Genomic DNA, 13,096 nt, shown 5'->3' with positions numbered 1-13,096 from the left:
CTTTACATATTACACATACACGCCCACCACTAAGTCCAGCCTACAGGTAATAGTGTTAGTGTTGCTGAAGACATCTTCCATTGTGCCACTTGGCCATTGCTCTGACACCCCTGCTAACAGAAGAAAGTTTTGCTTCAGTGGCAATTACCCATTCTCAGTGAAGAATCCTGTTATTCTCGACCAGTGATGTTCAAGGGGTGGCATGTGACCCAGTTCTGGGCAATGAAATATAAGGGCAGTCTATTCTAATGAAGGGGTGGAGGACTGAGAAGAAAGCCTCTTTTTCTATCCCTTTTTCTTCCTGTTTTGAATGCTGGCATGTGAAGATGTGATGACCAGAAAGAAGTAACCCTTTTGTGACCAAGATGAACCAGCAGCTGAGGAAAGCAAAATAGAAGAATGAAAAGGACCTGAGTCCTTGATGGATTACTGAGTCACGAAACCAGACCTGCAACTCCTTGTTAAAGAAAAAAACTCAATAGCTTAATGGTTTAAGTCACTGTTGGTCAAATATTCTGTTACTTGCAGCTGAAGGCACTCCTATCAATAGAAAAGGTATAATGGAGCTCTCACCACTCTTGATTTGGGGATTATCTTTCTAGAAATGGGACCTTCACTTTTTTAAGAGCCCTGTCACTACTTAGAACCCAAGGAGCATCTGCTCAATGCAAACAATAAGCAATAACAAATAAAACCCCTAACAAATAAAATCTCTGCAGGCATTTGCGATTGCGACTCAGGGATCACATTCTCAAATGCCTGCAGAGACCGTGCAGTTAACATAAATGTGTGAATCTGGCTAGATGTGAAATAACAGTGAGGGAAGAGGGTTCTAGTGACTTGGCAATGCATGCCTCACCTAAAGACACTAAATTCCAAGCATTTTAAATACTAAGGTGGTAAATAAAATACTAATGCATCTATGAGCCGGATTCAGCAGGCAGTACACCAGTTCATGACAATTGCAAAAATCATTCTCAAGTGAGTTGGAAAGCCACAACCCCCCCTTCCTGCAAGCATACAAATTCTTCTTTAACTCTCCAGTGGAGTCTGTAGTATGGGCTCATCATTTCAATCTGGAAAGGCAGTTTTGAATTGTAATTCCATCATCCAACAGCTTAATCATTTTAGTTACAAGGACCAAAATATTTTAACATCAAAATCTGTTGTCTCTCTTGAATCTAAGCCCCTACCCTAAACCAACTGCATTCAGAACGATTAACTTGAAAGGGCAATAAAATAAGAGCAGAAGAATAATCCCCTAAAGCCCTGGGTTCTGGTTGTGTGACTACACAAATCACTGCAAAGATCAGGACCTTTATTTTCTCGTCTGCACAAAGGGATTCTTTAATCAAACATCCCTGGGGATGCCTGGGTTCCCAGGCCATCACTGAGTTAGTTAATCCTTGGCAGAGATAAAATGAAAAACTATATATGTCCACACCCTAAAGGCCTAAGCCCAGGGCAAACACATGATCCAATTGGTGGAGTTATTTACTGTAAAGGTCACTGAGATAGTCTCCTCTTACCGACACTTGGGCATTGGCCATGATTAATCATCAGTTTGCCAGGATAAAGCTCATGGCAAGTCCAAACAACTCAAAGGAAGCCTCTGGTTGTCCCAGTTAAGAAAATCTGAGTCATATTATGTTGGACTCTCCACTCCTACGGGTTCTGCAGAATTCATTTCCAGTTTCTAGCAGGGAATTCCCTCTTCACCCTTCATCATTTTTTCTGGTTATTAAAAAGAGCATGTACGTTGGAGAAAAATAGAAACTACAAAATATACACACAATACATAGCATTCCTGGTCTAAGTGTTTATTATTATAAGTCAAGCACTAAGCTATATCCATTATCTCGTTTAAATCTCACAACTCTATGAAGCAGGTACTGTTATCGTTCCCATTTTTAAAATGAAGACACCGAGAAGCGACAACAAGATGGCGGCGCAGGCGGCGCGGGAAACCACGCTCCCCAATGCCTCCCGCAACCACATCAAAATCACAACTAAAATACAGAGCCACCATCACTCAGAGCCTCCTGAGATCCAGCTGAAGAGAAGCCCCACAACCAGGGAGCTAAAGGAGCATCGAAACCGGGAGGAGGGGCGGAGACGCGGGCGGGGCGGGGCGGAATCGTGAAGACGCGGCCGCGGGCCCACACCCGGTGCCGCGGTTGAAACCCGGGAGGGACATCTTAGGGCGGAGGTTTCCCGGAGGAGCGAGGGGTCCCAGCCCCACAGCAGGCCCCCAGCCCAGGGCTCCAGGCCAGGAAGAGACGTCCCCACAGATCCGGGCTGTGAAACCCGCGGGGACTGTCCCTGAGGGTCGCGGAGGCTGCGGGAGCCCCGGCAGCTCCTCTAAAGGGCCCGGCGCAGACTCACTCGGACGCTCCCTCTGAGCCCAGCGCCGGGCAGCGGCCTGAAAGGACCCGGGACACTCGGGGAGGAACTAACCTGCCTGAGATCCGGCGAGAGGCGGAGGGGCGGCTTCCTCCCAGGCAGAAGGGCTGGCGGAGGCCATGGCTCCTTTGGCGAGTCCTCCCCGCACACAGCCGGCAGGCAGGCGCCATGTTTGAATTGCCAGCGCCTGACCCACACCTTTGGCCCGGCCCCACCCCGGTGACTCCCGGAGGCCCCGCCCCTCCCAACCTGCGGCTCATCCAGGCCATTTCCAGTGGCTTTTCTGTGCAAGTGGCCTCTCGAGCCTCATGCTTAGGACTTTCCTAAAATCTCTCAAACAAGCAGCAGCGGGCCCCCTACAGCTTGATAAGCGGCCCCAGGCCTGGCACTAGCAGCAGCTGCACTGGCTCATAGCTAGGCCTCTCCTGGACACTGTCAAGCCCAGCACAAGTAGCAGCCAACTACGGTTTGCTGTGTAGCTCATGCTGGGTGGCCCTGGGCAAGACACTGGCACAGGCTGACTTTGCTCCTCCAGGGAGGCCCCAGAGACAGTGCACCTGGTGGTCAGACTCAACCACGATGGATTACAACCCTACCACATCCAGGAGTGACACACTCAAGGGGCGCACCCATTGAACAACAAAGCTCCACTGAAGTAAATCCTGCTCCATAGGGGTGTCTCCAGTACAGCAGCTCTTTGGCTGTCGTTGCAGCTGGTCCTCACAGCTGATTGGCCTGGGGGTCAATTCCTCCCAGTGACGCCAACAGCAACCAAGGCTCAACTACAACAGGACAGTGCATACAGCCCACACAGGGGAGCACCTAGAAGGCCCAGCTCAGGTGACTGGGGGGGGGGGGGCTGAGCCACTGGACCCTACAGGACACCTACTACACAAAGCCACTCTACCAATTCCAGGAGACATAGCAGCTCTACCTAATACATACAAACAAACACCAGGAAGCAGCCAAATTGCAGAGGCAAAGAAACATGTCACAAAGGAAAGAACAGAAGAAATCTCTAGAAGAAGAACTAAATGAAATAGATCCAAGCAAGCTAACAGATACAGAGTTCAGAATTATGGTTATAAGGATGCTCAAGGATCTCAGTAAGACTATTAAGGAAACTAGTGAGATCATCAATGACATAATAAAGAACCAATCAGAAATGAAGGCTACACTAACTGAAATGAAGAATAATTTATATGGAATCAACAGTAGAGTAGAGGACACTGAGAATCAAATCAGCACTTTGGAACATGAGGAAACAAAAAACACCCAACCAGAAAAGCAAAAAGAAAAAAGAATCCAGAAATATTAAAATAGTGTAAGAAGCCTCTGGGAGAACTTCAAGCAGTCCAATCTTTGTTTTATTGAGGTGCCAGAAGGAGAAGAAAGAGAGCAAGAAATTGAAAACCTATTTGAAAAAATAATAACAGAAAACTTCCCCTACCTAGGGAAAGAAATGGACTTACAAGTCCAGGAAGCACAGAGAGTCCCAAACAAGAGGAGCCCAAAGAGGCCCACAGCAAGACACATCATAATTAAAATGCCACAGGTTAAAGACAAAGAGAGAATCTCAAAAGCAGCAAGAGAAAAGCAGTTAGTTACCTACAAGGGAGCACCCATACAACTGTCAGCTGATTTCTCAACAGAAACCTTGCAGGCCAGAAGTGATGGGCAAGAAATATTCAAAGTGATGAAAAGCAAGAACCTACAACCAAGATTACTCTGCCAAGCAAAGCTATCATTTAGAATTGAAGGACAGATAAGAGCTTCTCAGACAAAGAAAAGCTAAAGGAGTTCATCACCGCCAGACCAGCACTACAGGAAATGTTGAAGGGTCTTCTTTAAGGAGAACCTGATGAACAAAAGAATCTGACAAACTAAATAGATCCAGAGACATTGAAGCATGCAACAGATGGTCATATTTCAGAGGAAAGAGGGAAGGAGGGTGGAGGGTGGGAATTGATTAACCAAAGAAGTTATATGCATAACCCATGGACACAGTCAATAATGGGGTGAAGGCCTGGGGAGGGGGTGGGAGCGAAGTGGAGGGGGTCAATGGGGGGAAAATTGGGATACTTTCAACAATAAAGATAAATTTTAAAAATAATAATAATAATAATAAAATAAATAAAAATGAAGACACTAAGGTTCAGGACCAGGAAGATAAATCCCCATGGTCATCACCCAACTGGTAAGCGATGGGGTCTGAATTTAAACCCAGACACTCTAACTTGAGATTCAACTTATTAACCATGCTATAATGACATGAAAAAAAAAAATAAGACAGCTATGAGTTCATCACCTAAAGACAACCACTGCTCACAGTTAGGTATGTTTCTCACCAGCCTTTTCTTGAAGGCCATAAGTTTTTCAGAGTCAAAAGGGGACTTAGATAAAGTCCCAAACTCTCATTTCGCAGGAGAGCCTAAGGTTCAGAAAGGTGAAGCCTTTCTCAAGGTCACACTGCCATCTGGAAACAGAATTTAGATCCTCAGACTCTTTGTCTAAGGTTTTCTGAGATCTTCTTACTCGAGTTGGTTGGTAGTGGCTTCCTGGGGTCCAGTGTTGAGACAAATTGAAGGCCTGTGGACTCAAAGGACAAAATGCTGCAGTAAATTAATGGTGGCAGCAGTGAGCACAGCAGTGTGGTCCTCTGCACACCATGAATTTGCCACCTACCGAGGAGCAGCCTCTGGGAGGGAAGGAGAATACTCAGGCCAGGCCTTCTAACAAAGAACAGCTGTTCTCTTCACCTCTATCAAGGCTCTCAAACCCAGTGCCTTTGGGACCAAGTTCATAACACAAATTAATGGAGTGGGCCAGTTGAGGACTAAAGAAAGAAGGGAAAGGGCACCTGCCCTGTCTGACGGGGAGGGGTGCTGTTTATCTCCAGCCAACTGTTGCCACAGGGAAAATGGGCCCAGTGTGACCAGGTCTTCTGATTTTTTCAAAGAAGCATGACATTTGGATTTTTTTTTTTATGTCATGTCTTTAAATGTTGGCAACTAACTTTAAAATGTTGGCAAGCCATTCAAATTTGAATAATAAAGAGGGGCGCAGGACAAACAAAACACGCCAGTTAATAACATAACCCCTCATTGACATGATGGCCCTATCTGAAGCTACCAACTCATATTAAAAACCCAAGATTCTATTTGTCTCTCTCCCCTCCCTTCTCCCCCCTTCCCATTCTTCCCCCCTACAACCCCTTACACACAACTCTACTTAGAGAAACATTTTCCACCTCAGGCTACCAAGGAGAAGATGAGTACTCCCCCTTGGAAATCCACCAGACCACAGTTATCAGGGGTCCACGTGATTACCAATGACCCCCAGGGCCATCTGGAAAGTTAGTCATGCCTCTTGGGTGATGCCTGTTGCTCTCTGATGACTTATGTGAGGAGGAGTGGATGATTGCATCTGACATGCCTCATCAGTAGGCTAAATATAGGCCTCCCCACTTGCAGGAACTGCCTGATGCCTTTAGAGTAGGAGCTAAGTGGGCTCCACCAACATTCTGATGTGCATGTCTGCCCTTTCCATGAGCTTTCAGTGTTTAATGGAATGGCCCGTCACTCACATCCAAACTCCAGGGCTGCCAGGTTACAAGGGCACCAACTTACCTCCTGCTGATGAGCTGTTACTCAGCAGCGCTACATGGCCTTTTGTAGAGAACCCCTCAATTTCTGTTAATCCCCAAGATGGTTAGTAATTATCTTCCCACTAGAGAGAAGAGGAGACTTGGCACACACCTATGAAATTAGTCAGCATTTAGGGAACAAACACTGCATGGCAAGCCCTGAACCACAGTGTGGTAAGTTCGCCCAGAAACCGCAGCAAGCTGGCAACAGAACCAATGACTTCATTCATTCAATAAACAAACATATACCAAGTAACAAATGCAAAGAGCAAGGTCAGCACAAGGTGTCAGAAAGAACACACATGTGGACTAGAAGTTGACCTTACTAAAGGTAGAAAAAAGAATAGTTAAGATAATTGTGGTACAAACAGAATACTCTGAAGCCACTTAAAATCATGTTTGAGAAGTCTATTTAGTGATAAGGGAAAATTCCAAGAATACATAATCAAGTTGGAAAAAAATAAAAGCAGTTTGTGAAATATAACTGAGTCGAAATCGAAGCGAACACATTCAGTAACCTCCCTCTTCTGATCATAAAACATAAAATTTATAGATATTTTATAGAGGGGACTCCCTAAAAATAAATTCCCTAAAAAATGGAATCAAAAACAGAGGAGACTCCCTAAAAATAAATGAATCAAAAGATGGGACTCTAAAATTTCAAGTAGAAATCAAAGCCACATGGTCCATGGGGGCATGGGTCCCATATGAGCTGTGGGAACAGAAGTCCCAACATCCATCAGGAGATAAGGGGTGGAACTGGACCCAGAACCATACCCCTAGATGTGAATGGGGTTGAAGCATCTGTGCCATCCGCCATGAGTCACAGCCAAAAAGGATGCCCCAGTCTGTGTCAAGGAGCCAAGATGAAGCTATCCACAAGAGACTGGGACCCAAGCCTGCACCATAGGGTATGTAGAGCAGGAAGAGAGCTTTGATCTGAGCTGCTGCTATGGGCTGTGGCTTAAAAGCACACATCCTTACAGATATAGGGCAGGAGACTGCCTTGAAAATATGCTAGAAACAAAAATTAGAGAATATATGAGGACATCCAATGCTCAAACTCCCAAAACAGAAGAATTCATACCTGAAAAAACAAAGATGCTAGAGCAATCAGAAAAAGACTTTATGATAAGTATTTTTTAAATCCTCAGAGGGGACAGAGGAGGGATTTACATCCACAAGGTAAGAAGAGTTTTTTATAACTCAAGACAAGCAGGAAGGCATAAAAAGGGATTAGTTATTTATCTTGGAAATAAAATAAACCATGTTGAAATTAAAAACTTAACAGATAGGCAAAACAATAAATCAGGCACAATAAAAAGAGCTGGTTAACTTTTTGGTGAAGAATTGAGGGAACCTTCCCAAACATAGCACAGAGAAACAGAGAACTAGGGGGAAACGTGTTTAAGTTAAGATACATGGAGGATTGATGGAGGAACTACATATGAAGAGAATAGAGATAATGTTGGAGAGGAAACATCCAACAGATAATGACTGAGATTTTTTCCAGAATTAAAGAAAAAACTGGACCTTCTGACCAAGAAAGCCCACAGGATGCAAGGTACAATAAAGGTAATCATATAGACAGTATAATCCTGAACTTATAACTAAATAAATAAAGCTTGAAAGAAAATAGACCCAAGTGTCAACAGCGGTTACTCCTGATGGTAGGATTTAGAGGGAGTTTTTTATTTTCTTCTTTAAACTTTAATGTGCTTTCTAAGCGCTCTACCATGGAAAGACGTGGTTTTATAAACTGTCTGTGGAGAAGGAGTATTTGTTATTTCAAATACACATAAACACACTTAAAAAAAAAATCTGTTCTAGGGGAACTTACACTGTAATAGAGGAGATGAGGTATGTATAGAAAAAATATATGAAGCAAAACCTATGCATTCACCCAGAGGGGTAGGTGTAGTGAAAATCTAAGGCTTGCCTTTTCCCCTTTGGAGCAGTTAGAAACAAGGGAACTGGGAAGGAGGAGCTGGGGACACTGGGCAGAACTGTAAAGGTCTGGGGCGTATGTCTGATTTACTAGGGGCTGTTCCTGCAACCAGCATGTATTCCATTCGGATGCTAGAGCAATCAGAAAAAGATGGGATCAAAATGGCCAAACCAAGATGTGGTTAGAACTTATGTACATCGAGCATTATTCTCACCTCTAACTTAATTATATCTCAAGACCACCCACTGATTGAAGCAAAAATTAACATCTTCACTGTAAATTCAATTAACACCACAAAAATCTGTCACTTGACACATTTCAATTATTGCAAAACTTTGTTCTTTTTTTCAAGGGCCAAGTAGACTGAGGGAAAGGTAAAAGTGGTAGGGAGGGTATTCAATTTAACTGATAATCAAATTAGGTCCCATTATTACCCACAGGGGCACTATCATGTTCCCAGTTTAGAAGGGAAAGCAGTTCTGTTCTGGGCTTTACCAAGTGAACATCATGGTAGGGGAAACAGAGAGGCCTTGTCAGTTTGGGGAGATTCAGACTTTGTGGCCATGACACCACTGCAGCACCAACCAAGCAAGGTGGAGCTTGAGGCAACTTCCCCCGACAGTTCCTTCAGAGCCAAACAAACTGCATTCAGCACTCAGCCCGAAAGAAACAGGTGGCAAAGGCACTAGCCAACGTGTTGTGTTACCGATGGAGGGAAGGGCTGTTCAGTCTCAGACAAGCTCCTTTTTTAGCACAGCAAGGTTTTCCAAAATACCACTCTTTAACCCAACTGTTTTCAACATCACCTGCACGTCCCACACATGGGGCCCAACATATACCCCAACATTATCTCCACTGACATATTTGATTCTCCGCCATCAAGACCAACCCGATAGCCTCAGCAATGAGGACTGTCCGATTTCCTTCACCATTTGGGAGCCAATGAGCCTTTCATTCCTCTCCTCTCCATCCCCTCTTCAATCTCTCTCTAATTTTGACTTCTCTGAAAATGTTCTTTGTCATCTCCCTCTTGCCATTTCCTGATTCCCTCTTCTTTTTAACTCTTTTTATTTTAATCCTCACTTGAGGATGATTTTTTATTGATTTTTAGAGAGAAGAAGGGGAACAAAGAGGGAGAGAGAGAAACATCAATGTGAGAGAGAAACGTTGACTGTTTGTCCCCGGTTCCTCCCCCAACCGGGATCAAACCCAAAACGTAGGTATATATCCTGACCGGGAATCGAACCTGCAACCTTTTGGTGTGTGGGACAACACCCCAACTAACTGAGCCACCCAGCCAGGGCATCCCTTTTCTTCTTTATTCTTAAGTAGGGTCACACTCTTGTCCAATCCCCAGAAGGCAGTTTCATTCCATAGGAGAGGAAGATGCTTCCACCCATAGCTCTTGGGTTCCTCAAGGCTCCCTTTCTTACACCCCGTTCAACAGAGGAACAGCTGCTGGTGTAGTAAGTCAGAGCCTGACATCCACAGTGGGGAGGGTCACTGCCTATCAAGGGGGTGCTCAGCTATGAGCCCATTCTCTGTTCCTGCTGCTTTGCCTACACTCAGATGTATGAGTCAGGGGAGCCTGAGCCACACACGTGCCAGCTCAGACATCCCAGCCTGAGCCTCAGACCACCTTCTCCAGTTCAGCTTCTACCAGATTTCTCCACTGATTTTGCTGGGCCCTAGTCAACCAGGAATTTCACTTTCAACATAGCTACCGTTTTCTGTGTATTACTCCTTCAGTCAAAACTTCAGAAGGGAGGAGGGATTGGTGGTACTATTTAAATCCCAAAATCGCCCTCCAAATCCCTGTTGGAAACTGCTGTTGTCCTTCTTAACATCGTCATCTGAAGGCTGGTCACTCCAGCTGGTCACCTGATGCACAAGCTCTGTAGGCTCTGATTTGTTGCACATTTCCATGGCTCAGTCCCTCCCCTAAAATAAAATTCCTTGACCCTCCTGAAGATGGGATGACAAAGTTAAATGATAGGCTTGACTTTGGTGGAATGTGAGAACACAGCTTGGGATTAAAAAACCAGAGATCTAGTTCCATCACCCACTTGTGTGGCCTTGGCCAAGTTTTTAACTGCCCTGTGCCTCGGTCACTTCATCTGAAAGTTACAGGATGCTCTTGTAGACTCATTCTGAAATGGCCCATAACACCCGTGGCAGGACACAGCTGTTCCCTATGTTTTTCATCCCACAAAGGAACCCCAAAGCTGAGAGATGGCTGGGAAAATGCTCAACCACACACAGGAATTTTGCTAGGCTGCAAACCATTTAAAATGAATGTTTAATAAGATACTGAATCAGTTATGTACTTGGGCTGAATGTACTGCAGCCCAGGAGACCTGAAGGAATTAATACAGTTCCCAGAGGAGCTGGTGGGAATTGTTGAGGTAGAGGCAGAATCTGACTTGATGAACATAAAAGTGCTTTGAGAGCATCAGAAGGAAAGCGCTATGACAAATCCCTGCTCGCTCCATTAGGATGTCTCAGCCACCTAACGAACAGGCTCCCTGAACGTCTCAGAGCTGGAGCCCATGGCACACAAGTACTCACCTTTTCCTCCCTTTGCCGACCCCCAGTCCCTTGCTGGGGCTTAGAGGCACAGTACGCCCACAGCTCTAATCCTTCCTTTTATCTCACTCCTCCCTTTGCTTCTCCCTTCTGTCCTTCTGGCTGTCTTCTGTCCTTCCACTCCCGCACATTTCCCAAACCGGGCCCTCATATCATCTCACTCAAATCTCCAAGTCTCTCTCCCCTCTTCTCCCAACCCACACTCCCACCTGGTCCACAGAAAGACACCCTCCCACACCTCAGTGTAAGCCAAGAAATTTGAACACACCTTCCTTCATTCTGACGCTCTCAAACTTCAGTACCAAAACCCACCCTTGGCTGCCAACCCGTCCATCTGAGGGCCTTGGAAACCCTGCCAGCTCCACCCCAGGAACACGCAGGAAGGCATCAAGCCCCCCATGCTCTGGGTCTGCAGTCAGCTCTCCTCTCCACCCACCCCCCACTCCCCAGAGGAGCACTCTCTCCTGGCCCTTAGCCCAGGGCTCCTCAAACTTTCCACCCCTCTTGGGCTGCGGAAGCATGATGTCTCTCTGTTCTTTTGTGCTTTACCTAAAAACTTTGCATTTTGTTCCACAGCATACCCACATTTAATCTTTTTTGAAATAGTTTCAGTCACCACAAGAGGGGAAAATGGACGTTTTCCACAAAACAACCTGGTAAAATTGATATTGTAGGAATGTAAGCCATGGTGTTTCAAGTGGCCCCCAAGCTTGCATCTGTACCCTGCTTAGAAATCGCCAATCTTCCCACCACCCTACCACACTTGTGCGTTTTCCGAGTTCTCCTGGCACAGCCGAGGGGCCTCTGAGTACCCCACTTTCAGACCCAAGACAAAAAAACATCTCTATTGACTTCTGAGTTGGAGAGGCAGGTCCTGGTTCTCACCAGGGTCAGCGGCCACGACCCCGTTTTACAGCAAGATAGATACCAGGGGCTCCAGAAGACCTCAGGCGGCTGTCCTATGACGGGCACACTCCGCAGCCTTGGCAGCCCCTCAGCTCCCGGCCTTACCTTGTCGGCCATGATCATGGATGCGCCCCCGTGGATGCCCAGGATCGGGACGAAGGTCTGTGAGGAGATAAAATCCAGCATCTGGGCCACGGCCTCCTGGTCGGTGTCGTCCCCAAACACGAGGCCGTGGATGCGCGCCCCGGACATGAGGTCGCACACGTGTGTGATGAGGCTCTTGGGGTCGGTGCGGTTCATCAGCAGCGCTACCACGTTCACGTCCAGGGGCAGCCCGGTGGCCTGCTCCGGGCCCCACAGGTTTCGCAGTTCACGCTCCGTCACGTCGTGGCTGTGACCCAGCAGCACCGCGATGTTCAGCGCCGGGGTGCCCTTCTCCGCCGCCGCACCCTGCGCCGGACCGCGCCAGACCAGAAGTGCCGGCAGCACCAGCAGGGTCCAACAGCCCAGTCTCCCCATAGTCGCCACTTATGGTCCCTGCAAGGCGGAGAGGGACAGTCAGGGCCCAGGTGAGCGACGGTTCCGGGCGAAAGGTATTGCTGCCCTGGCCCCTTGCTCTTCCAGCCAGGTAGTGAGCCCACCGGCAGCGCAAGCTGCCAGAGTCCCCGACGCCATCCATGTCACTAGACCCATCTCCAGCTGTACCCAACTCCACTCCGAGCTAATTCTCCATCCCTGGCGGTAAATCCATCTTCTCACCCGCCCTGCTTCTCATTCCTGTCTCCAGCCTCTTCTCCATGCCCGACTCTGCCCACATCTCCCACCGCATCCCAAGTTAGCTGGGGGCCCCCGCCCCTGAGCGTAGGCGCACGGAGCAAGCCTTCCGCCCACTCCTCTCCCCGCCAGCTAGAGCCGACCAAGTTACCGACCCCGCCCCCTGCTCTCAGGGAGCGAACTACGGCTCAGCCAGGCGTGTGGAGGCGGAACAGGCACCACGACCAGTCAACCGCGCTCCAGCGCCCCGGCTAGTTGACTGACCCCGCCCCCTGAGGACGCGCCGGATGCAGCACAGGCCTGGCTCCCAGCGGCACCCGCTGCAGACCCCGCGCCTCTCCTGCAGGGTACACCCCAAGCGCATGGGAGTGAAGACGCTTGCTTGTGCGCCCCAGGCTTTGGGGTGCCTAGGGGAACTTAGGGCCCCCCACCTCCTCGCACCAAGGAGCCCGGAAGAAAGTGGCCCCAGGACCCACCCCCTACACTCGCGTGTTCGCACACGCGCGCGTACACACACACATTCTCCTTCTCGAGCATCGTGTGCAATGCAGAATTCCGGAGAGGAGGTGCATCCTCCCGCGGGCCTTCGCATGGGAGCTGGCAAAATACATGCGTGGGGCTAAAGGTAGGCTCCCAAGACGCTCTCCATCCGACAATAACTGTAAAAACCCCTTTCCACTTCAGGACCTGTTATCAAGTCTTAGGTGCACGTGGGCAATGGGGCTCCACGCTCACTGGCACTCGGGCATTTTTGCGCACAGCCGCAGGCCGCCGTAATGGTGCCAACGGCCATGCGGAGTCTGCACATGGGCTCAGGCAGTGCACACATATGC

The 13,096-nt window shown here is 47.9% G+C and overlaps 1 protein-coding gene across 1 annotated transcript in view; it reads right to left on the bottom strand.

The window, feature by feature from the left end:
• GRIN2A (glutamate ionotropic receptor NMDA type subunit 2A) overlaps positions 1–12,023 on the bottom strand; it is a 342,626-nt gene extending 330,603 nt beyond the window's left edge. The window contains exon 1 of the mRNA XM_016197618.2: positions 11,595–12,023. Coding sequence (XP_016053104.2) covers positions 11,595–12,008 — 414 coding nt within the window. The 5' untranslated portion in view covers positions 12,009–12,023. The remainder of the gene's footprint in view (positions 1–11,594) is intronic.
• Between the last annotated feature and the right edge of the window lie 1,073 nt (positions 12,024–13,096).

This window comes from Miniopterus natalensis, chromosome 3 (genome assembly GCF_054644295.1).
Source record: "Miniopterus natalensis isolate mMinNat1 chromosome 3, mMinNat1.hap1, whole genome shotgun sequence".
In the NCBI taxonomy this organism is placed as follows: Eukaryota; Metazoa; Chordata; class Mammalia; order Chiroptera; family Miniopteridae; genus Miniopterus; species Miniopterus natalensis.
This window is presented reverse-complemented; position numbering and strand designations above follow the sequence as displayed.